The sequence below is a fragment of the Vombatus ursinus genome, unplaced genomic scaffold (assembly GCF_900497805.2).
Source record: "Vombatus ursinus unplaced genomic scaffold, bare-nosed wombat genome assembly UNPS02014874.1, whole genome shotgun sequence".
Classification (NCBI taxonomy): Eukaryota; Metazoa; Chordata; class Mammalia; order Diprotodontia; family Vombatidae; genus Vombatus; species Vombatus ursinus.
The window spans coordinates 12,212,075-12,238,617 of record NW_020954652.1 but is presented as its reverse complement, the minus strand read 5'-3'; the positions used below and the strand labels follow the sequence as shown (position 1 = coordinate 12,238,617).

Genomic DNA, 26,543 nt, shown 5'->3' with positions numbered 1-26,543 from the left:
TTCTAGTTCTTGACTAAGAAGGAGAATGGAACTTTAGATTACACACTGAAATAAAATTTTAATAAATTAGGGGCAGCACGGAAAGAGAGGGTGAAGACAAGATTGGAACTATCAATCTGTTTTTATTTAATATTTAAGTACTCCGCAGTCCACTATGGTTGAGTACACGGTGAATGCAGATCAACCCCTACCTTCAGACATATCATAAATGCATTCAGCTGGTGGAGAATGCTTTTTCAAGGGCATATCAATATTGCCTACACGTACTATAAAAAGAACAAGCGATATTAATCAGATTTCAACTTTGTTACAAACAGGTGGACCAATCTTTGTGAGGCAGATGGAGGCTTATTTATCATACAGCCGGCTGGTTTTGTTTGTAGGCGATGAAAACGAGGCCCTCGCGTACCGGGAAACCGACAAATACTATTGGGGTTCAGAGAAGCAAATTTCTTGTCCACACTTGCTGGGTCGTCTCTGATTAAGTCCAACTCTGGAGGAGGGGATGCTCAGGTTCTCATGCATCGTTGCTACCATGCAGCAGGGGGCGCTGTAGTAGTGCTGTTAGCGGTCCAAGGCAGCCTTAGGTGTAAATAGGAGAGTTGGAACGTTGGTACTCTCGGGGCTTTCTACATCCCCCAGCCCAGGGCGGGATTCCCTCCGTGCGCGCGTATCCCGCCTTCACGCCCGAGGAAATGGAACGCGGTGAATTCAGCCGCTCCTCCAGGTTTGTGCCACCCTAGAAAGATTCCTGTACTTTACAGAGGAACTACCGAACTAGGGACTTCTCCATCCTGCTCAGAGCACTCCTGCACGTTTAACTGCACCCACAACCAGTCTCTAGTAGCCTCAGGGTGTGTTTATTGTTTCTTTGTCTTAATTTGATGACCCCCCCACCTGCTCGCATCCTTTCCTCTTTAACCACGTCCTCTGCCAGAAACGCCTTAAAATTTCCTGCCAACATTCCTCTGAACGATCTGATAGCGCAATGGAACCTGCCTTTTCAGAGTTAATGCCCCTTGGGGGGGGGGGGTGTTTAATTAAAGTCCCATTTCTTTCCCGGAGCAGGGTATGTGTGTGTGTTTGCACGCACAGAAAACGCAGCTTTCTCCAAACCTGTTCTTCCTTCCCTCCTCTCCTTCTCCAGATGACTTTCCAGTTTGACCATAGAGACAACTGGCAGTGCTTGGCACCGAGAGGCCTGGGCTGGGGACCAAGTCGGTGCCAGCCGCCGCCGCCCCGGCGGCAGGAGCGGAGAACAAGTCTCTCTCTCGCCCTTTTCTTCTTCCTTCTCTCCTCCCCCTGTGCGCACTCCGGCCACCCCTTCTCGGGCTCCCTTCCAACAGTCACCGATTGGTCTCGGTGGCTTTCCAGTGTGAAATTGAAGGCTAAAGAAGCCTGAGATGGGGGGTGGGGTGGGGGAGCGGAGGGGCGGAGAGAATATGGGAGAAGGAGGAGGAGTCCGAGATCCAGGCAAGGAGGTGCAGGCTGAGGGGTGGGAGGAGCTGCCCGGGTGGAGGAAAGCGCACGGAGGGGTGGCCACGCAGGCGCGGGGGGAGCCCCCGAGAGCCCCATGCGGGTGCTTTCCCGACCCTCCAAGCCGCGGCTTCTCACTTCAGTGCCGAAGGGGTTGGGGACTTGACGGAGCTAATAAAGAGTGAATGAGCTGCAGCCGCCCGCCACGGCGGCTGGAGACCAAGCGAGCACCCAGAGCTGTGCAAGGGGAAGGAGGGGAAGAGGGGAAGGAGGCGGAGGAGGAGGCGGAGGAGCAGAGACAGCTCTCGCTCCCGTCCCTCCCACTCTCCCTTCTCGACCCTCTCTCCCTGTCCTCTCCAGCTGCACCGGCAGCCCAGCTCCGTCCTGTCCATCCCTCCCTCCCCGCACTCACACCCCTGGTCGTCCCCTCACTAGCCCCCCAGCCTCGCACCGCATCCAGGGCTCCCCCCTTTCCCAACTGCCATGGGTTAGGGTCCGGGCGGAGCGGAGGAAGAGGGAGCCCCAAAGCCAAGCACTCAATAAACCTGCCGCTTGCTCGCTCGCTCGCTGGCTGCCGGCTCGCCAGGGCTCCCGGGGATGGGGAGAGCGCTCTGAGCCCGCGCCCCAGGGACGGGGAAGGAGGAGACAAGCGGGGCCAGGAGTGAAGAGCATCAGAAGAGGGGTGGGTTCCAAGGCTTGGGGGGGGGGGAGACGGGGGGAGAAGGGGAGGGGTAGGAGGGTGGGAGAGAGAAGGAGGAGGAGAGAGAGAAAAGTGAAGCTGGGAGGAGAAGCGGAAGGTGGGGATTGATGCTTCTTTCTCTGTTGCGGCTGCCCTTGTATTGGAAAGGGAGCAGAAGGGAAGGCGGTGGAGAGATGATTGCTGAGTTGGTGAGCAGCGCCCTGGGGCTCGTCTTGTATCTCAACACCCTGAGTGCGGATTTCTGCTACGATGACAGGTAAGAAGGGAGGCGAAGTGGGAGGGAGGCTAAAGGAGCTGGATGGGAACTCTGCTAGGCTGCCTGGCTGGCTTGGCTCCGGAGTCCGCCTAGGAGCCGAGTTGGAGGGAGAGTGGTCCCGGCTGCAGGGTTCAACAACATAACAATCGTCACTCCTCCCCCCTCTCCCTCCTCCCCAGTCCCCAAGCAAACACACGGGGAGCAAACCGGACTAGTTAGTTTCAGTTCCTAGTTTCTCTGCAGGTTTCTCTCCCTCTTTCTTTCTGGTGTTTGCAGGCACTAAAGTTTCTTAAAGGAAATCTCTGCTATTTGGGAAACTATTCAATGAACATTAGCTTAAAAAACAAACAAACAAGTATTATTTGGTGTCACTACAACAAATTAAGTGATTTTGTGTCTGGGCACTAAGGAAACCTCTTCCTTTTCCCGCACCCCTCATTTTCCCTTTAATAACGCTTCCCTTGCAACTCCCTCCCCCCTTAAAAAAAAACAAAAAACAAAAAAAAGAGACTTATTTCTAGAGGCGAAAACAGGCGGTTGACAGTTGCTAATTTCCCGGAATAAGAACCCCTTGCTTGCCTCAACTTTCCTTGTCTGCTTGTACAGTACTTTAAGGCAATATAACGCTGCCCCTGATGTGCCCCCATATAAGATCGATGGAGCAGCACTTTATATAAGCCTTCAGCTTTCATTTGTGTTTGGGAGTTTTCGTTTATGCTTAGCAATTCTTGTATGCCAATTGGGAAAGATGAAGCCCTTGGGGCTTTGACGTGGTCTTTTGCATTTGGGTTAGTTTGGGTGGCTAATGAGATCTGAACTGTGTTGTCAAAGAAACTGCATCGATTTCTGGAAAATGTCACACGGGTGCTGGTGTCCATACCTATTTTTCTCCCCCTTAAATGTGCTAGTGTTTAGAAACTGATGAAAAGCTCCATTAGCCATTAGGGAAAATTCCAATTTGTGTCTTTTCCGGTGACTTAATCTGATTACAATTAAAACAGATGCATAATTAAAATATATTAGGGAGAACAGTACGCCTGGCTAAACTTATTAACTGTCCTGCGGTGTTTCGTGCTCCATTGAAATTAAACCATTCAAAAAGTGAGCACAGATTTACTTTGACAGCATTTCATCAACCCTTCTCTTGCAATGGAAAGTGTATGGATCCCTTGGGTTAGGGTGAGGTAGTGCCTGCAATTACTCGTAGTGGTTGGATAGGGAGCAGAGGTAAAGTCCGGATCCTCTCCTGGTTGTAATTAGCACTTTTGTATATTCTCCCTTTTCTCTACTATTAGCCTAAAAGCATGTGTGTATGTCTTAGGTCAGCAACTCTTGATTCACACCCACTAGTTAGAATGCTTCTGAAATCCCAGAGTGATCCGGGTGGCAGAATTCAAGAAATTCTTCTTAATAGGTGAACTGGAGTATTTGTCAGAGCCTAGCAGAGGGGGGAAACCACTGTTCGACTTTAACTTTCCCTAAACTTTTAATCATAGCTTACAGATTTTTGCTGTCATGTATTTGAGAAATAGTTTGTCTGTGCTTGTGACAGGACCAGTCTTTATTCTCCAAAGTTCTAGAGTGGTGCACCTGCTGATACTGAGTCTGCCACTCTAGGAAGAAGAAACAGAAGAAAAAAAAAAAACCTTTTCTCCTTCAAAGATTTGCTAACTTTGAGCTGAAAATAGGTTCAAGGAGGACTCCTTGCCTTCAATGACTCTGCTTGGGGTAGTTTGAATTGCAAATGTGCAGGTAGTATTTGGGAAAAAGGTGGTAAAATTTCAATGCAGGAATATGTAGGTTTTTTTTTTTCAAGTGCCTTCTTAAATGCCTTAACTCTTCTTGGGTACTGTGATGATTCAGACTTTGCCACTCTACACTCTTCTTAATAGTTTTTTTTAGTTCTGATTGGGAAATGACATTACACCCAGGAGAAAACTCTACTTTAATAATTAAGATTTCACTTAAACTAACTTTTTATATCATTTATTTTCTATAAAGACTGATCAAAATATCTTTATTCCTTGATCATAAATCCTAGTATAGAAGCACTCCATTTGTGACTTTAGTCCAGGGGCATGTGTTGTGGTCATTAGGATTTAGTTGTTAGTAGTAACTGTAATTCTTTGTATCACTTTCTTCATTTAGGGAGACAGTATACTTTTCATGCATATATATGCATACATATATGTATATTTAAGAGGTCTGATGCTTCATATTTTTGACACTGAGATCAAATCCTTCCATCCTAGTGATGACCTCCAACAGTTATGAGGATACATTTTTAACTGTGATGTCCATTTCACAAACCCATCTAAAGTATATAATCCCAGGCTTTCAAAGACAATCTAATTATGACATATCTTCTGGTGAAGATTTAGCACTGCCCTGTAGTTGCCCTTGAAATAAACTAGTATATGATCATAGTAATCGTTTTTTTGTTTCTGCAGAGGTTCTATGAGATATTTCCTTCTTCACATACTGTAGACCGATAATTCATTGCTACGGTAGAAATCTCAAGTGTAGATCATCCCAAACTACTGTCCTACAATATGCATTTGCTATTTTATAATTTACCCTGTGTACAATATGTTTACTACACACACACATATATATATATACACACACATTTATATGTATTTGAAAACTATTCTCTCTATATATTTGTGTTTGTGTACACATAAAAGTGTATGGTATGTATATATAGAGGCAGGGATTAGGGAAGGAAAAGACAAATCCCAAGACCATGGCTTATTCATTCCTACTACTCTGTGTCATACAACAAACTCCCAAAGTTTAGAACATGCCTTAAACTAGAATTGTGGACTTATGCTGCCCCACAGGAGATTTTGTGAAATACAAGCCTCTGAAGAGGTCAGTGTTGGAACTGCAGGGTCCACACTTCAATGAATGTGGGAGGCAGCTCTGACTGCTGACTTCCTTCATTCAATCAGTTTTGCATTTAAACTCCTAGAATCAGACATTTGATTCAGGGGTGTATCATGTTGCTATGACTTAAACTTGCCACTTTGGTACCTCTCAAACTGCTGTAATTTCTTTTTTCAATACAGAGATCAAGTTTACTTTAGAATCTAAAGGGTGTATGTAATAGCTTGGAGTGTTTGGTGTAGGTTGGTTGAGATCGAAACTAAGAACTAATCAGAACTGAGCAGTAACATAGAAACTTCTTATGACAAAATCAGTTTCCCCATGGTACAATTGAATATTTTACATGTGTTTCTACATGAAACCTAAGAAATTGCCTGGGATGGATAGGATAGAATCCAATCAGCTTCTGAATGTAGAAATTAGAGCAGCAAATGAATAGGCTTTACTCATAGTAGGCACTTAAATCATTGTTGAATTCATGGATCAAATTTAGGTATTTTTTCCTCTTAGATGCTTTTATTCCTATAAATAATAGGATAATAATAACATCTAGTACTTATATAATACCTTAAAGTTTACAAGGCATTGTAGAAATACTATCTCATGTCATTATCTCATTGTCTTATGACAACCTTAGGATGTAGGTACTATTATTATTCCCATTTTATAGATGAGGGAACAGGCAGATAGAACTTAAGTGACTTGCCCAGGGTCATACCGAGAGCTGGAGCACAAAGAGACCTCAGAGGCTATCTAGGTTAACCTGTGCATTTTAAATATGAAAAACTGAGGCACAGGGAGTTTGAGTGAGTTGTTCAAGGTCACGTAGGCAGCAAGTACCATATGATGATTCTGAATTTCAAGTCTGATCAGGCTGGAATTGGCCCTAATAAAAAACACCAGCCAGTTGCCTAATCGTGAGCCTCTGTGTTGTATGTGACACATCAACGCACCCCTCCCTTTTTCCAGATCTCTGTGAATAACTTGGGTCTTTGCATTAAACAGTGGGGGGGAAAACAAGGCGAAAGACAAGATTTCCTTTTTCTGCTATCCTTATAAATGTTAGTGATGGCATCCCTTATTTTACACCCTCCTGAAAGATGCTATTGTAAGATTCCCATAAAAATAATATAAAATGACTAAGAGAGGCTCTTCTAAAACAACAGTTTTGAATCGTTTTCTTATCTTAACCATGTTCTTAATTAGAAAGAAAACCCTATATCAAAATGTATAGAAAAGTGCACAAGAAAAGGAAAGTGAATCTCTTGTTTAAGACCTCAAATCACAATGAGCCAATGCTTCAGGTAAACAAAGAAGGCTGTTGAGCCAAATCATCTGGGATTCAGGAAGGGAAGATGTGAGTTTGCCCATTGAGATTGGTTAATTGCACTGTTGTCCATTGCTGTGTATAAAATCTAACCTGGATGACTTTCTATTTGGATCTCCCATCATTGTACATGTAACTTGCATTTTGAGCAAGAAGGATTCTCTGTGCATATCTTTCAGAAAAGATCGTACAGGAAGATTTACGACTATCAGAAATTCACACTTAAATAGTTGTGGTTTAGTTGGTCATTTGGGCTTAAATTCAAACTGTAGTGTTGGCACACTGCTAGGTGGATTTTTTTTTTCTAACTGATTTTGATTGACAGTATTTAAAATTGAGTAGTGCTAGCTTTAAAGCTACAATTTCTCAAGATCATGATGTATTAAAAACAACTTCACTGATGATATTTACCCATTGCTCCCAAATGGTCTTTTAAGGTTGGTGTTAGTCTGCCCTTTTGACCTCATGTGATCCACATCCTTTTTGATTCATGCCCTAATGAAGGTAGTAAACTCCTTTCCTTTAAAACTAGACAGTCTTTGGAGTAAACTGAAATTAACTTGCAAATTCCAATATGTGTTAACACAGCTAAACCGCAAGTCAGCAATCTGTTTACTGGAAAACATCTAGAGACAATTATTACAGAATTAAAAGGGAAACATAATTTCCTCCAAAGCTCACCTTTCATTGACTAATTACTTATAGAAACAGAAATCTGCAGTAGTCTTTTTTCTACTTTTAAATTCTCCTCTCAGTTTAGAATATGTATTTAATAAAATGGGAAACAAGAGTCTAATTTATTGTTTATGGATTGTTTTATGTGGCACTTTTATCCTCTTGCTAAGTTCTTTGATGTTTTAAAGAGCTGGGCTTGCAGAAGAGCTATTCTGCTGTTTTGGACAAGTAAATCTATTTTATCTGAAATCACAAATTAAAATCAGGCAGAGCCCGTATAGACTGCTGTGAGCTTCCTCTGTTGGGCCTGACACAGGATTTAATCTAGCAAGTGACCCACATATAGGCACTAAGAGCATGTACAAATACTCCAGGGAAAATGGCTTGCCATCTGTCTCTTGGTTGTTTTTTTATATATATGTATGTATGTATATATATATATGTGTGTGTATATATATATATATATATATATACACACACATATACATTTGATTATTAATTTACTTTTGGGATTACACTAGGCGTTTGTCTTGTCATCTACACTTAATTTTTCAGTGCTAAGGCACCCCTGTGGTAGTACTGAATTTCTGCTGCTCTAATTCCGAAATGGCTACAACCTTTTGGATTCCAACATTGGCCAGAAGCAGAGTTTGTCTTGCTAATCTTTTTCTCATTGCTGTTCAGTACACTAAATGTACTTGTTTAAAATGGCCACGATAATAGCAGCTATTTAAAGTTGTGGTCTTTAATATAGGCAAAGGGAACATTTTCTCTGGAACAGATGCTTGTATAATTTTAGCGAAAGAGGAAGGCCCTCTTTAAGGTACTCCGATAAAAATTGCAGTCACCTACCCATTAACCTTCTTTCTGCTGGTGTTGTTCCTTGAGGTGCTTTATAGTGAGTAGGGCCGTCTTTTTTTAATGTGTTCTTCTGATAAGCTGGAGCACATCCAGAGGAAGACAGTCAGGTTGGCGAAGGTCGCCTTACATCTATGCTACATGTTGTTGTTGTCTGTCCTTCTTTCTGGAAGAGGACCATGACATCAGGAAGGTGACACCATGACTTGCTAGTGAATTAGATTTAAGTGAGGGAAGGGCTGTGTGATATCACCAGCCTCACTTTCTCCTCCAGAGCCATCTGGGTCCAGTGGCAAGATATAGATCAGGAAGACTGAAGATGGCTCTGGATGCAGTGGGAGACCTTGGTCTTTTTAAGCTAAAGTCTTTCTGAGTCGTCACTTTGACTGAGGCAGTGCCCATTCAGTGATTAAGGCTAGGTAAGAAATGAGCCAAGGAAGGGCCCCTTTTCCCTAATTAAAAAAAAATCTGTGAGGAAGTGGAATTTCCTCAGGGTTTCTGATCAAAACAAAAACAATTGCTATTTACATTCACTCTGAATTATAGGGCTCAAACAATGACCGCTAAGTGGGGCTTAGGACTGAACCTACTATTGGCCAATCAATGAGAGCCAGAGTGAATTGAGTTTAAGGCATGGTCTTTAAGAAAGAACTCTAGCCAGTAAACCCCAAGATATCTTTTGAGGAAGTTTCAGTCATCATAATTTACATTCCTTTGGACAGAGCACCGGAAGGTTAGGTTATGATATCCTGTGTGGACAGAGGGAGAGGAAGGAGAGGAGAGCAGGTAAAGGAAGGGAAGGATGAGGGATGGGGTCTTTAGCATGGAAAGGAGAGACTGAGAGGCAATAGTTAAGCTGCCTTCAGTATGTCAGAGCTGTCACGTGGAAGTTCTGAAAGTACTGTCATGGGCAACAAAAATACTAAAATGGTTTGGTTCCAGAAGGCAGAACTGGGAAATCGTTTGAAGTTGCAAAGAGGAAAATGGAAGCTTGAGGTCAGGAAAAAAAATAGCTTCTTCATAATTAGAGCTATCAATAAGTAGAATGGGCTGCCTGGTATATGGTGAGTTCCCTCTCTTTGGATGTCTTCAAGCGGAGGACAGATGATTATGTTTTGAGTTTGTTGTAGAGGGAATACTTTTTTCAGGAATGGTTTGGATTAGATGAAAGAACCTGAGCTCCTGAGTCAGGCGACCTGGGTTCAAATCCCACCTTTGACAATTTAGTCTTGGGTTAATTAACCTCTTAATTAAGGCCTCAGTTTCTTCATCTGTGAAATGAAGGGTTTAGATTAGGTGACCTCTGAGGTCACTTCAGCTCCAGACCTATGAAACTTTGAGCTTCTTTCAACTCTGGAAAAATATACATTCTGTTGTTGTTTAGTCATTTTTCAGTGGCCTCTGTGGCCTCAGGTTCTTCATCTGTGAAATGAAGGGTTTAGATTAGGTGACCTCTGAGGTCACTTCAGCTCCAGACCTATGAAACTTTGAGCTTCTTTCAACTCTGGAAAAACGTACATTCTGTTGTTGTTTAGTCATTTTTCAGTTGCGTCTAACTTTTTGTGACCCCATTTGGGGTTTTCTTGGCAAAGATATTCATTTGCCATTTCCTTCTCCAGCTCATTTTACAGATGAGGAAACTGAGGCAAATGGGGTTAAGTGACATGCTCAGGGTCACCCAGCTAGGGGGTATCTGAGGCCAGATTTGATCTCAAGAAGATGAGTCTTCCTGACTCCAGGCTCAGGACTCCCTCCACTGCGACACCTAACTGACCAATGTATTTTGTACTTGTTTATTTTCCATTAGAAGGAAAGTATTGTATAATTTATCTCCTACTGCTTGGAATTTTTAACTCCTAGAGAATAATTCAACATTTAAGTTAATCTTGATGGGAAGTTAAGGGCAGATTTTGAAAATAAAGACCTGTCCCATATGAATGTATATTATTATTTAGGAACCACAGAAGAAAGAGCTTATTTAATTAAACACATTGGGATTTGTCTGGAGTTGGTAGTACTCTCTGTTCAAATGATTTTCAATAACTTTGCTCAAATTCATGTTAACTTACTTGTATCTGGCTTTATCTTACTACCCCTCCCTTCCCAATAAAATGTAAGCTCCTTGAGGGCAGACCCCATGTCATTTTTATCTTTCTAGTCCTACCTCCTAGACAATTTTAATGCCCGATGAATTGATTTTTTCAAAATAGGTAAAAAGGTAATGTTCTTGTGTAGTTATTCACAAAAAACTGTCAGTTTCCCCGAAGATTTCATCTTCGTGGGCTCCCAAAGGGGAAAAAATATTGCCTTTCGGTATCTAACCAATTATGCATGATGGAGGACGCTCACTTTTTATAAATGCCCATTTGCAGAAACTGTGTACTGACCCTTTGCTTCCTTTGTTGACGTAGTCAATTCATTTTCTACTAAAACTTTATCGTCCACTGCAAAGTTTTTGAATCAAGGAGTCAGAAGTTAGAATTGCGGAGACATTGATGGTTTGCTCATTGACAGGAAGAATCTCCTTTTATAATTTGTCTTCTTTTACTTTTGATCCTTTTTCATTTGTAGTTTGAATAGATGCATATCCTTTAACATAATATATTGGCTTTCTTTAATTATTATGCCTAATAAGTGTGACTGGTATCCCATGTAGACGGGTAGTCTTAGTTCTGATTCTTAAAGCATGTGTTATATCTTTGAGATATTTTTTCATAGCAAGCTTTACATAAAGGCTTTAGAATCCACCCCATAGATGGATTTCCTGAGTTGTTGTCAAGGACCATTGTTTTCCTTCAAGGTCTGGGGACTTCTGAACTCTTTGTGTTGACCTGACTGCTTGACTGGCCCTATGGATTGTAATCTTCTGCCTTCAGAGATTTTAGCACTTTTTCTAGGTAGTTTGTTGACGCCGACAAGGCACTGTGCAGTGCTATCAAGTTACTATTGATCTCTCCTCCAGCAGTTCAGATTTTCAATCACATTTGTCGTTCTCTGGGACTCAAGGTTTCCGGAATGAAATGAGTAAATGTTGGTTTTACTCACTTAGAAAGGAGGGAAGAGAGCCTACAACTCACCTTGTTTTCTTTTCCTTTTAAATAAATGGTGTAAGTTTACAAACGCAAATTATTTATTTTGAGTAACTGGGGAAGGATTGAGTTAGTTCAGGAGAATTTTGAAGAAGGCAAAGCTCACCAAAATGATGTGGTTCCAAAATATTACAGGGAGAATCATATGATCATGGTAGTGTTTAGTTGTTTCAGTCATATCTGACTTTTTATGACCTCATTTGGGTTTTCTTGGCAAAGATATTGATTTGCCACTTCCTTCTCCAGTTCATTTTACAGATGAGGAAACTGAGGCAGCCAGGGTTAAGTGACTTGCCCAGAGTCAGCCAGCTAGTAAGTGTCTGAGGCCAGATTTGAATTCAGTAAGATGAAGTCTTCCTAATTCTAAGCCCAGTGCTGTATCTACTGCACCACCTTGCTGCCCTTATTAAGACCCATGGGATCATAGAATCATAGATTTCCAGCAGGAAGGGATTTTAGAGGTTATATAGTCTAGTAGACTTATGATAGAGATGAAGAAATTGAGGCTTGAAGGGATTCACAGCTTTGCTCAAAGTCACACAAGTAGTAATAGAGCCAGAATGTGAACCTTAGTATTCTTCCTGTAATCTAGTACTCTTTCTCTTGGCACTATTCATTTTGCTTAATAACCAATCAGGAAAAGGGAATGGGTCTGTGAAATCATTGGTATAGGAAAGACCTAGATTAGGAAACTGCCAATGAAGGTTGGTACCTTCTCTGTTACTTAATGTGTAAGGGAGTTGCCTAGAGCAGTGAGAGGTTAAGTGACTTAACCAAGGTCAAACAGCCTGAATGTGTCAGAGGTAGGATTTTAACTCAGTTCTTCCTAACTCAGCTTCTGGGCCAACTCCCCAGCCATTATGGAACACTTTCTCTTTTATTGTTATGACAGGAGCCAACTTTTTTTTATAGATAATAAAACTTTGAATGATTAAATGCTCTTGATAAGGACGTTGTTTGCAGAGAGGTGTCTGCAATATCTTTAACAAATATTTATTACATTTCTACTATGGGTAAAACATTGAATTAGGGGAGAGAGATGTAGAGATGAAAATGATTTTGTGTTCATTAGAATATTAAATGGAGATAAGTATAATACATAGTAGAGTGTGTTGTGGGCACAAGGCAAGTGGGGAAGCGAAAGGAATAAACATTTGTATAGCACCTATTGTATGCCAGGCACTGTGCTAAGTGCTTTATAATATTACCTCATTTGATCCTCACAACAACCCTGTGGGGAAAGTGCTGTTATTATCCCCATTTTACAGTTGAGGAAAGTGAAGCGAAGAGAAGTTAATTGACTTACTTAGGGTCACACAGTTGTTGTTGAGTAGTGTCCGACTGTTGTGACCCCATTTTTGTTTTGTTTTGTTTTTTTGGTTTTGGTTGGTTGGTTTTTTGGTGAAGATACTAGAGTGGTTTGCCATTTCCTTTTTCAGCTCATTTTACAGATGAGGAACTGAGGCAAACAGTGTTAATTGACTTGCAAAGGGTCACACATTTAGTTAGTGTCTGAGGTTCCTCCTGACTCCAGGCCCAACACTCTATCTACTACACCACCTAAGTGCTCATCACAGAACTAGTACGTGTCTAAGGCTGGATTTGATCTCAGGTATTCTTAACTCCAGGCTCAGTATTCTGGCTACTGTGCTACCGGCTGCCTAGGAAGAGGGAGTCAGATCCAGAGCCCCAGGGAAATTTGTTTCTAATTTTGTGCTTGATTTACTTTGTCATGCTGTAGATCATGAACAGTGTTTGAATACAAATATAATCAGTCAACCAATGGGTGTTTACTATAAGCCAAGCATTGTGCAAGGAGCTGGGGACACAGGTACAAATTTAAGACAGGCCTTTGCCCTCAAGAAGCTTGCCTTCTACAGGGGAAATAAAACATCTTCACAGAGAGGTAAACACAGGATAGATAGAAAAATAAATACATAGTGATTTGGGGGAGGAAACAGGACAGTGGTTTATATAGTTCTATAGTTTGTATAATCTTTAGTTATTATGCATAATAAGACATCTGTAACTTGAAGGTAGGGCTGTGTTAGCTTGTTCTTTTCAGAGATATCTTAATGTAGAGGCATTGAAAAACATGGCAGACAAGTTGTTATTTTGTGTGCGTGTTGGACTGGCTCCTTCATTACTTTCCTGAGCTTTTTATTAATGCATTTCATGGTGTCTCAGGGTGTGATAAAGTACTGAAGGGCTGCCCAGTATGTAGCTTTCGTTAAGGAGATTGGCCCTCGCGCTTTACAAAGTTTATTAAATGAAGTAATCAAATAAATCTGTTGTCACTTCCGTCAGATCTCATTGTCTTTGATTATTCCCACGCATTCCATGGAAACTCTGTTGATACTTTGAAAGACTCATGATTCTGTCTGGGTGGGCAGGCCTTTCACTGGCATCGATTGCAACCCCTCCATTTTTTAATAGATGGTCTTCAGATTTGCTATGTTGAAAAGAATTCATCACTCCCAGTGGTGGCCATGCTTCTGGTGATAAGGCGCCCTGAACTTTACTAGGCTGGTCCCTCAGAAAACACGTCCCCAGTGTGTTCCTGGGGCTGTCCTTGAATCTGTTACAATTTGGCAGGATCTGCCAAAGCTTATGTTCTTTGGTTGTAGCCTTCGGCAACCTGATATTCCTTCCAGGACAGAATGAGGCATTTGAGTAAAGCTACAGTGTTATTCTATAGTAATTTGAGATTTATATTTAAGGCAGGAGTTTCTTAACTTGGGCTCTGTGAATTTGTCTTTCAAATATTTTGAGAACTGTTTCAATATAACTGTTTTTTTTTTTTTTGGTTATCCACTGTACTTTATTTTGTACATTTAAAATTATTATTCTAAGATGGGGTCTTTAGGCTTTTTCAAATTGCAAAAGGAATCGATCACAAAAAGTTTAAGAACTCCTGATTTAAGATTATTTCCTCAGCTACTTTTTTTTTCCCCTTCAAATGAGGTAGAGTGGTTCTCTCCAAAAGGACTGTATAATCAGGCAAAACAAGAAAAGGTATGACCCAATGAAAGGATAAGGTATTCTTAATTGGAGATTTCATCCTTTAGATAGTATTTCCTGCTACATATTCTAGCCAGATCAAAATTGGCATGTAGGAATGCATGGCGGGAATGGTGTTGGCTGCAGCAAATTACTAATGGTGACATATTCTAGGAGGTGGTGACAAGGAAGGAGGTTGTTGGCTGGTAAGGTATGGAGAGTAAGGATAATAGATCAGTGGATAAGGGACCTTTGAGGCTACCTAATCTGACCCTCTCATTTTACAGATGAGGAAACTGAGACCAAGAAAGTTTAAGTGGCTTGTTAAAATCTCTCAGGTATATGCACAGCCTGAATACTACAATGGCACCTGGAAAATATTACAGTAGCAAAAAGACCTTTGCATAGGGTGGGTACTCTGTGGAGGATTTACATAATGCATTGATAAGAATCTCTGCTAGGAATTTTTGTGCTGGGGTAAGTGAGGGTGGGGTTCAGGGTGGGGGAAGGAATAGATGGGGCCAGAGAGTTCAGTTACACTTTAGTTTCCTGGGAAGTTTGTATATACTGGAGGATGGGTCATTACTTGGGAGGCAGGGTAGGATGGAGTGTGTGATCACCTTAAGTGTGTGTGTGTGTGTGTGTGTGTGTGTGTGGTGGGGAAGCATCCCTGGGTTGATGTGTTCAGTGATCTATGGATTTTGGCATCCTGAGGTAAAATTCTATTCCCTTCTCTCATGCTATGGACATGATGAAGTCAGTGATGTATTCTGTTGCTGCTGAATCATTTCAATTGTGTATGACTCTTCATGACATCGTTTGGGGTTTTCTTGGCAGAGATACTGGATGGTTTGCCATTTCCTTCTCCAGCTCATTTTACAGTTGAAGAACTGAGGCAAACAGAGTTAAATGACTTGCCCAGGATCACATAGCTAGTAAGTGTTTGAGGCCAAATTTGAACTCAGCACCTCCTGACTCCAGGGCTGGCATTCTATTTGATGAGCTACCTAGCTGTCCCCTGTGATGTATTCTAGGAATTATTAATTTCTTCTGATAACTAATAACATTTTGAAATGTTCTATCCATAATATTTTAAGAATGTTTAAATCTTCAAATTATGTTTTGAGTTATGTCCATAAGGGCACAATGTGGCTTTTAACATTTTGAATGATATTTAATAATAGGACTGAATTTTATCAATTAGTTACATTTAAACATTGTTTCTAAACCAAGTAGAAAAACTGGCAACCTGTATGACACAGAATATTTGAAATTCTTTGAGTATTAATTTAAAAATATAGTTTGCAAAATGAAGTTTCATGTCAGGGAAAAGTGTTAGTTTTTTTTTCTAAGATAACCCATTCAACATAACAAATCCCTTCAATGATTTCATAAATATTTTTAGCGTGATTTCTAATTATAGTCAAAATCAGATGTAAGAAGACCATGATGTTGCAAACTATAGAATTGTTTTAATGGTTCCATCATCCAGCTTGTATTTCTGAATTTAGAATTTTATTTCTGGGCCTCTGATGTAAACAGGGGATTATGGCTTGACCACAGGATAAAAATGGACCAAGTGAGCAAAGGTGGATGGAGAAAGAATAATGAAAAGGAAAGTACTTTGGCAAAGTAAACAGCTTTGTTTTTGTCCATTTTCAAGTTTTTTCTAGGGTGAAATTTTTTTTATAAGCACTATTTTACTTTCTTGTCAATACACCTGGAGTGTGAAAATGGTTAGTGAACAGTCAGTTCACTTTGGGAACAAGGCTCCTCAAACCAGCAAAGCTTTATTTATTTATTATATTTTATATTTATTTACTTTTATTTTTGAAATTTTATTTATATAAATATATGTAAATATATAAAATACATGTGTTTATATTTATTTTTTAAATTTTAATCCATCAACAGCAGAGCATAGGAGACAAAAATTGGCCTTAAAGTTAGGAAAGCCTAGGTTTGAGTCCCACCTTTTGACACATACTGACTGCATGATTCTGGGCAAGATATTTAACCTAGTCTCTGGGCCAAAGGTATTGAACAGGAGGGTCACATGTGACCCACAACACTCCCAAATGGAACCTGAGCCAGATTAAGATGTGATTGGGAAGTATTGAACAAAACAAATAAAAATACAATAAAACAGAGGTAATTATGTTAATATGTGGTTTTCCAAGTCAATGTGCAGCCCCCATGATTCTTCTATATAGTTAAATGGCCCCTGTTTCTGTTGGAGTTTGGGCCCTTGTTCTAGGCAATTCTCTAAGGCTATAAGTGTTAGAGAAGGTGCCAACCTACCTTGGTAGAGGGAGTTTGTGTACCTGGGAGCCCCCTATATCATCAAGATCATAGGTCAAGTCCCTATGCCTATTATACACTATCTCATAAAATAATATTCTCAAGAGGAGATGGTTTTGTGTCATGACTACAAGGTCTCCATTCATGGATCTGGCAAAATTCCACAGTTTTCAAAAGCTATTTGGCATCACCATATCTTCTGCACCTTCTCTAAAATACAGACCATGGGATCAGAGATCTAGAGGTGGGGGCATCCTGTGCAGCTATTTAGTCCAAATAACACCCTCATTTTACAGAGAAGGATCAGGAGGTTGAATGACCTGCCCCAACTTACTCTGGCAGCGACGGTCAGAGTCACGATTTGAACAAAGGTTCTCTGACCGTCTTGTGATTCCATTGGACAGTTATGGGAAACATCTCAGAGACACGTTATCAGTGGTGGAACAGTCTCAGGCCTGCGTCCCAGGGATTCCCTCTTGCCTGTGAACCAGTTTTGGGATACTTTTGTCCTTCTGTGCCTAGTTTCATAATGGTATTATCACTGATAATGTTAATACTTTGAATCTACGGAAGAGATTACATGCAAAAACCTTTGGAACAAAATGTTTTTATGAAGCGTATTGTTTTATTCAGAACAAAATTTTATTTTTCTGATTCTTTAAATATTTAACTATTGAATCCATATCCCAAAGTGCTTTAAAGAATGTAGGGCAGCAGATTCATCTCATTTACACTGTAATCCTGGCTCTGCCATCAGTCTTCTTGGGAAAAATCACTTCATTTCCCTAAGCCTCAGTTTCCTCATTTGTAAAATGAAGGCATGAGACTATATTATTGCTAACATCCCTTTTAGTTTTAAAGTTCAATGATGGCTGTGGGAGAGGAGGAATTCATTCAAAAGATGAGCTACCAATGGCAAATGTTCCATCTCTCCAGATGATTTAGCTGTGAAATTTGGGGGGGAGGGGAAACGTTCTGAGGTGGATATGAAGGAATTTGGCATGTTGTGTGCACTAATTGCCCATGTAGAAGGAAGCAAATATTTATTGCATATTTGAAAAGCTAGTGTACCTGACTGAATCCCATTGGTAAACCTTACCTAAAATAAGATCCCTATCCTTGAGGTACTACTCAAAGAGGAAAAGTGTATCAAGCATAGACACTGAGTTTTATAGAATAGAAATGTTTTAAATTTTAACTCAGCATCATGTTGAGATGAATCAGCCAACCATGCTCAAGGAACTTAGCATATGAATGACAAATCATAGCAAACACCTGTGGGTAGAAGGAGAATTAGAGTTCCTGGTTTTCCAACACTGATTCCTGGGAGACTGTGGTGTTCCAAGATTCACAGTCATATTGCATCACCAGGAAAATACCTGGTTGAAGAGATGAGTTTTTGAACCATAACTTACAGTTGCTGACAGCACTGCATTAATTCCCCAAATACAATTCAACCTACTTTCTTCTTCCTATTCAATTTTGGACCCAGCTCACTGTACCTTTCCAGTGGCCTGTCTCATTTTGTGTAATGATGGAGGAACTTAACAGACTGATTATTGAGCTGTGTATCACCATCTGAATGATAGCCCTTTTTCATCCACTTAGTTTTTCCTGTGTGAATTTGTTAGGTCGATTTCTTTTGAGTAATCAGTGATCTGGGGCTTGATGCAATCAACAATATATAATTTACAGAAAGGAATATGTGAAGGGTCATAGGATCAAAGATTTAGAGCTAGAAAGGACCTTAGAGGCCTTTGAGTTCAACAGCCTCATTTTACAGATGAGAAAACTGATTCACAGAGAGGTTAAGTGACTTCACCAGGATAACATAGCTAATCAGTGTCTGGGGTGGAATTTGACCCCAACTCTTCTTGATTCTAAACCCCAGTACTTTATCCAGTACCTCTCAAGGAATTGAACATCTATTGAGATTCTCCCTAACATTTTGACCATCGCACGGGACTTCCTCTAAAACAGTGGTCGACAATTTTATTGAGTCTCTCTCTCTCCCTATTTTGTGTCTTACTCATAATCAGAGGTATAGTAGAGACGATGCTAGGCTTGACCTCGGGCTGACATAAGTTCAGATCTTACCCCGGATTTGTACTAGTACTGTGACTCTTGGTAAGTCACTTAGTCTCTGTGTGCCTCAGGCCACTACCTAGGACTTATCTACTAGGTCTGGTTATGACCTGCTAGTGGAGGGAATTCCCCCAGCCCATTATCCATACCTAATCAGAGATTCTCTGAAGTGTTTTGTAACCAGAAAACAACCAAACAGAACAGAATAACTATTTCTATGGTTGCATTTCATCAGAATTCCCAGGTGAGCCTAAGAAATGGAAGCATCTCTCTAGAAACCCTCTATTTCACTGAAGCTCCACGTATTTTAATGTCTGTGTTTACCTTTTGCAGAAGTTGCACTGATTCATAGACAAAACTTTGGCTTGAAAATGAAGCTGTTTGCATTCTTCTCCAAACTTGATGTGGCTTTGGTCATATTCTTTAACCCTCTGGGGCCTCAGTTTTTTATGTGTTCAATGGCAGATAACTTTTTGGAATCTCCTATATGTTAATACATTTGTGCCTCTATAAAGATATATATTTTTCTCTTTATATAGAGATATGAAATAATGTTGAAATTCTAGAAGGATGAATCTAGTGAAATATATGTCTGTAGTTTTAATTTTTTAAAGACACCTGTGATTTCATTGGTGTAGGGAGCTTTTGGTGAGAAACTTTCTCTACCAACGCTGATTGACTCCTCTGCAGCTTCTAATCTTAGAAAATTGCACCAAGAAATTAAATGACTTGCTCAGGGTCACACAGCCAATATGTGTCCAAGGAAGGAAGTATTTCCTCATTTCAAAGTCTGTCTTCAACACCACTGCCTGGTTATCGTTGTCAAAATGAGGCATAGAATCATTGTTTATAGCAGTATTATCTTTGTGATAGTTCCATGAAATAGATTGGTGCTTAATTCTTGTTTTGATAAGTGTATGAATTGATAAGCAATTACACTGAACCAATCCTAACCCAGAATTTGAATCTCCAGGGTCACTATGTAGCTGCTACTTTTATTAGATCAAAACTGGGCAATCCATTAAATGAAAATTTGACTGGGATGGTGTGAAAAACTTCCAGGCTTTGGAAGGGAGGCAAGTTAAATACAGACATTTGGGATGGTGAAAAGTATGTTTTAAGGGTAATCAGGCATCAGGTGATATAAGACGTGAGGAGGAAGGTTAGGAATAGAATCACATCGTAATAGTGACTCCATTCACCTTAAAAAAAAAGAAAATAAAAAAATAAGGAGTTCAGGAAAGATAGGCAGCTCTCCTGATAGGCTAGTAGATTTTTTCTATTTTTAGTCCTGTACAGTAAAAATTGGCTATCTGAACATTCAGGAAATGGCTTGTTTTAGGCTTACACTACCATCTTTTCTTACTAACTGGTTTTTGGTGACTCTCTAAAATGCACCATGCATTTCTTTTAACATTATACTATCATATACACCTGGGGCAGCTAGGTGGTACAGTGGATAGAGTGCCAGGCCTGGAATCAGAAAGATTCATTGTCCTGAGTTCCAATGTGGCCTCCAACCCTTAATAGCTATGTGACCCTGGGCAAGTCACTTAACCTTGTTTGCCTCAGTCTCCTCATCTGTTGAATGAGCTGGAGAAAGAAATGGCAAGCTACTCCAGTATTTTTACCACGAAAACCCCAAATGGGGTCATAAAGAATCAGACACATCTGAAAAACAACTGAAAATGATGCGGGACAAAGTTTTGGGTAACTTACTTTGTCATAGGGAGTCAGAGATCATCTAATTCGCACCTCTTCTTTTCACAGATAATGTGACCCATTTCCTTTGACACTAGGGACACCTGAGCCCTAGAGAGGTGAAAGGAGATTTGCCCGGTGTCATATAAGTAGGAAAACTTGGATTTCGACCAAGATCCCCAGCTGCTGAATCCAATATTCCTTCCCCCTAGACCCCTGCCTTACTTCCCCCAGGCTACTGGACTGCTGGAGTTGTCACAGCATTAGCGCATCACACTGATATTCTTTGAGGCTGCAGGGGGTTGGTACCCCAAAGTGCAGGGCTGTTTATTGGTCCAGCTCAACAGGGATCTCATTAATGTGAAGTGGTTTTATATACGTGTGTCTGTGTATATATACACACACGTATTTGTGTATAATGGTAGCCATCTCTAGGGTGAGGGAGGGGAGAAAAAAAGAAAAAGAAGTTACATGATAACTTTATTATGTATCTAAAAGGAATGGCAAGTTGTACATTTGTAGTTTCATGTGTAATCATTTTTTTTTCTATTCTATTATGTTGTGGAAATACTTGTTTTATTTCTTAAGTTCAGAATTAAAAAAGATTAGATTTGCATAGTCTCTGAAATAGGCTAATAGGCATAAGCTAATAGGCATTAGCTTGCTGAGCTAATAATTTCTTTTGGTTTATATTCTGATTATGCCAATAAATTCTTGTATGCCAGGCTATAAGATGCTATAACATATTTATTTATTTCCTTCCTTCTTTCTTCCTTTGTCTTCCTTCTTCCTTCCTCTTTCCTTTCTTTTCCTTCCTTCCTTTTGCATTCGTTGTGTATCTATCCTATGTTTTCTTGACTGTGGACCTATTGTATCATCCTGGTAAAATGGAAGTTCCTTGAAGGCAGGACTGATCACACTTTTTGATTTTGTATCACCAGCACCTATCACAGTACCTGACATTCAGCCACCACTAATAAGTATTTGTCACATTCAATTGCTGGCTTTTATTCTCCTCATTTGGGATGTCTGCCTTTCTCTGGCCCCATCACTTCGGTATCATCTCTGCCATTTCTTGGCATCTAACATGATCTTGTCTATTATTCTCTTCTTTCTGGTCTCCGTTGTCTGCTGTCATTTCCCCAGTGCCTTTTGGTTTTTGTGTGAAAAGGCTGACTTCTCATGTATGTAGCTATTTAGAGCACTCCTTTCCTTGCAGAGAATGAATAGACCTATCAGAGCACATTAGTTCCATTTTTCATTTCTTAGAATCTTCTTGATTGTGTTCGCTGAAACTATGTGTCCAAAGGCTGTTTTCACTGTCATCAAATATTTTTCTTAGTTACTTTGGGGTTCAGAGCTGTCTTAGTGGCTTAAGGATTCCAAAAGGCAGGATTCTGGATAGTTTAGACTTTATTTTTTTAAATATAAATTTTACTTTGACTTTCACTGCTAAGTCCAGGCTTTAACAGCAGAGATAGGGATGGGGAGTGGTCCTGTGATTTCTTTGTTAAAGGACACTCCCATGTGAAGTACCTCTCTTTAGCTATGCCTATAGGCACTTCTGGAAAATTTATGACCTAGAGAATTGTCTACAGCACTCAGAGGTTAAATGTCTCGTCCAAGGTCACACAATTTTATAATAACCATAGGACCTGCCTCCTAGAGTTGTCGTTAGGATCAATGATATAATTACAAAGTACTTAGCACAGTGCCTGAAACATAGTAAGAATTATGTAAATGTTAGTTATTATTATAAAGACAAAAGGAAAGGGAGATGGCAGAGGATGAGATGAATAAATAGTATGGAAACAATGAACTTGAACTTGGGTAGACTTTGAGAAATAGTGGAGGATAGAAGGGTCTGGTGTGCTATGGTCCACCTGAACAACAACAACATTATTATTATTATTATTAATTATCTATTGTTATCCAAAAAGATTAGACCAATTCACACCTCTACCAACAGTACATTAGTGTGCTAATTTTACCACAACAACGTCAATGCTGAAATATTTTGTCGTTTATTTATCTGACAGCTTAGGTCTTATTGTACGAAAACGTGTTCCCTGATGAATTGAACGTTGAAGAAGTATGCTGTGGTTGAAAGAGGCAGCTGATACCTTTCCAGGCCTGGACAAATTCAGTCTCAGATGCTTGCTAGCTATGTGACTCTGGACAAGTCACTTAACCTCTTTTTGCCTTGGTTTTCCTTAACTGTAAAATGAGGATAATAAGCTGAGCACTGAAAGGCAGCTAGATGACGTAATGGGTAGAGTGCTGGCCCTGGAGTTAGGAGGACGTGTATTCAAATTCAGCCCCAGACACTAGCTGTGTGACCATGGGCAAGTCGCTTAACCAACCCTCTTTCCTTTGGTTTCCTCATCTGTAAAATGAGCTGGAGAAGGAAATGGCAAACCACTCCAGTATCTTTGCCAAAAAAAACCCCAAATGGGGTCATGAAGAGTCAGATACGACTAATCAAGTAAATAACAAAGCCCCAGCTACCTTGTAGAGTAGTTGTGAGGATTAAGTGAGATAATATTTGTAAAGCACTGAGTGCAGTACATTGCACAAAATAAGTGTTATTTAAATGCTTATTCCCTTCCCTTTCTTTCCTTTCCCTTCCATTCATTGGAAGTCATGCAATCTAGTTTCAAGTTTGGTTCTTCTGCTTTCTAGGCAAATGGCCTTGGACAAATTGATCTTACCCAGCCTCAGTTTAGTCATTTATAAACTGAGTTTAGGAGGCTGGGACTTGATTTTAAGGCCCCTTACAGCTCTAGGGTTCTAACCTATGCCTGGTATTATGCTTTAGATTCTAGATGACCACTCTTAGATATCCCAGGTACTGTGTTGAGTTATTTGGTAATGACTCAAAAACATTCTTCTTGATCATAGCTATTCACCAGCTGGATGTTGACAGATGTGATTATGCAAGGACATGTAAACTGAGTGCAGGAGATTTAAGAGGTGTCTAAAAAACAGATAATATGCAAAACTTTGATTTATCTCTTTTGCAACACTTAATCCCCCATTGCAGACAGATTGCATGTTGATATAGGGGTTCACTGAAGTACATCAGTCAAACATTCAGCATGGGTTGAATTTTTAATTGTTTCTCCTAAAATTGGGTAGTGGTGTGTGAAACAGGTTATGGATTTTTGTTACAATTTGCTGCAATTATGAATGCCCCCAACCCCGCAGCATTATTGTAAAACTTGTTCATGGGAAAGGATGCAAGGCCTGTTCTTTATCCATTTAGATAACTCTCTGCTTGTGAAATTGATCATAATGGGTATGGAAGAACCCTTTGTCAGAATTTAATTTCTCTGCATTTTCAGCCCCAAAGGAATGAATCCATGCTCTGATGTATAGGTGGCAGGAAGTTCAGCAGTAATGAATACAAAAACTTGTTTTCAGTCAGGATATTGGGAGAGTGTCCTAGTTCACCCACATCCCAAGAAGGCATTTTTATACCCTGTTGCTCTTCCCAAGAACACTTAGCAAAATTATGAAGTTATTTCTATTGCTTGAAACATACTCTGGGTGGTATTTAACACAGAAGTGCTCTTAATTTGTTTTCATTTTTCTCTACATTGATCTCATTCTTAATTAAACTAGCTAATATATGTGTTTCTTACTATATAATGCTCCCTTCCCATTTTTTGCCATTCATCATCAGAAATACCTGTTTTTTAAAAAGTCATCTCCCCCCACTTTCATGACATTTAATGAAAGAAGGAAAGAAAAAAGCATTTATTAAGTGCCTACTATGTACCAGGCACTGGGCTAAAGCACTTTATAAATGTTATATCATTTGATTTCCCCCAACAACCCTGGGATTATCCCCATAATTACAATTGAGGAAACTGAGGCAAACAAAGCTTAAAATGACTTACCGGTGTGACAGCTTGTAAGTGTTTGGGGCTAGTTTGGAACTTAGATCTTTCTGACTGCTGGACTAGAGCTTTATCTATTGCACCATCATCTGTTCTATAGACTGGGTATATGTGTCTCCAGCTTAGTCCTACAGACTGGACATGTGTACCTCAGTGTCCTCATTTATAAAATGAGGGAGAATATGAACTAAATGATTTCAAAAGTCTGGTTTAGCTCAGAATCATTATTATTCTAAATATAGGTTTATCAGTCAATCAGTACGCATTTATTAAATGTCTTCTCTTTAATGCTAGGAACACAAAGACAAATACGAAAGGGCACCTGCCCCGAAGACCTCCATCTAGTCATTCATTCATCTATTTATTCATTCACCTATTTATTTGTTAGTTAATTACTTTTTTGTTATTAATGATGGGTTACGGGTCCATTTCTCTCTCTCTCTTCTCTTTTTTGCTTTTTGGTGAAGCAATTGAGGTTAAGTGACTCGCTCGGGGTCGCACAGTAAGTGTCAAGTGTCTGAGGCCGCATTTGAACTTAGGTCCTCCTGACTCCATGACTGGAGCGCTATTCATTGCCCCACCTAGCTGCCCCACTATGGGTCCATTTCTCAAAGAGAACTGTTATATGGTAGAATATGTGTTTCTATTTTGATCCTTTGGGGTCACTTGAAAACATTTAATTATTCCCTCTGACCAAGAAAACTTTTGACCACTATCATTTACAAAGAAGATACTGTGGTTGTGACTCCTTTTGAAAAATGCATAACAAAGCTGTTTGTGTTCAGATTCAGGACTGTCATTGCCCATTATGGATGGGAATAGCCAAGTACAGTGGACGGAGCTCTGGAGTTAGAAGGCCTGGGTTCAAATTCTGCATCTGGTGCTTTACTGCCTCCATGACCTTGGGCAAGTCACTTAATCTCTTCTGATCTCAGTTTCCTCATCTGTAAAATGGGTGGATTGGGTTAGCGGGCAGCTAAAATCCTGTCTAGCTAAATCTACATGATACTGTGAGGGCACAGATCCATCAAACACCAGCACTCAGATACTTAGTAACTGGGTGATCCTGTGGAAGTCACTTGATCTTTTTGGTCCTCAGTTTCCTCATCTGTAAGATGAAGGGACTAGAGCTGATGACCTAAGGTTCCTTCCAATTCTAGCTCTTTGGTCCTATGGATGATTATTAACCATGTTTTACAGATGAGTAACCTGGGATGTTAAGTGTTTTGCTTGCAATCTCACAGGTGGTAGTTGGACTTGAAACTTGAATCCAGGTCTTTTGAGTGTAAGTCTAATACTCTTTCAATCATGCCAGGCCAACTCTCTAAATTATTATCTTTGACTACAGTTATAATACACTCATACACACAAAACACACACAAAGAAAAATACCTCGACCATCGGCCATTATTCATTGTTTTACTTTTTCTGGGTAGTCTTTGCCTTATGAAATGAAACATTTACATTCTCCATCCTGTTGATAATTAAACTCTAACAGCAAATGGCAAACTTCTGGAAGTCTAGAGGCTGGAGCAGTGTTGCTTCTTGTTGGAAAGCTGCCTAGTTTGTTTGATCGTAAACATCTGTTCCTGGAAACTGTTTTTTTTTTTTTTTTTCCCAATGTTCAGGTTAAGAATTCATCCAATATTTTTAGTAAATCCAGTTGTGCTACTGTTGAAAAACTTAATTCTCTGCTTCATCATTTTTAAGTTATTAAAGAGAAACAAAACAAGGCCACAGTGGATTTCATACTTCTTTGCTGTTCACAGCTGTTTAGAGTCACCTTCAGGTAAGGTATAAATTACAAGTCCACCGTTTTTGGTCAACACAATGACTAAACGTGATTCTAGAGGATCAATGATGAAGAATATTACCCACTTCCCAGAGAAGTGATGGAATTAAGATGCAGAATGAGATGTACATTTATGGACATTGCCAATGTAGGATTTGGTTTTGCCTGATCATGCATATCCATTACAAATGTTTTGATTTCCACCCCCCCCATTCCCTACCCCCTTTTTGTCTGGAGGAGGTGGGGTGAGGAGGTTAGGAGAGAGAGAAAATAAGTACAGTTAATTGTGAAATAAATAAACAAACAAATAAACAAAATTAATAGTAACTAATTAAAATTAATAATAATAAATAAATTTAAGGAATAAAAAAGAAGCAAAATTAAGGGGATAAACAAATTGTAAAGACTTTTAAAAACTGGAGATTTAGGTTCGTTGTGGGTATTGTGTCATATCCCTCTGATGAATCAGGAGGGTATTCATTCTTATCTTTC

The 26,543-nt window shown here is 40.0% G+C and overlaps 1 protein-coding gene across 2 annotated transcripts in view; it reads left to right on the top strand.

The window, feature by feature from the left end:
- Positions 1-2,066: 2,066 nt before the first annotated feature.
- The window catches only part of TMTC2 (transmembrane and tetratricopeptide repeat containing 2), a 521,137-nt gene continuing 496,660 nt past the window's right edge, over positions 2,067-26,543 (top strand). The window contains exons 1-2 of one of the 2 annotated variants that reach the window (XM_027842454.1): positions 2,067-2,158; positions 2,324-2,432. In XM_027842454.1, coding sequence (XP_027698255.1) covers positions 2,350-2,432 — 83 coding nt within the window. In that variant the 5' untranslated portion in view covers positions 2,067-2,158; positions 2,324-2,349. Of the gene's footprint in view, positions 2,159-2,262; positions 2,433-26,543 lie in introns of those variants that run through there. The other variant, XM_027842453.1, reaches the window with a different exon arrangement.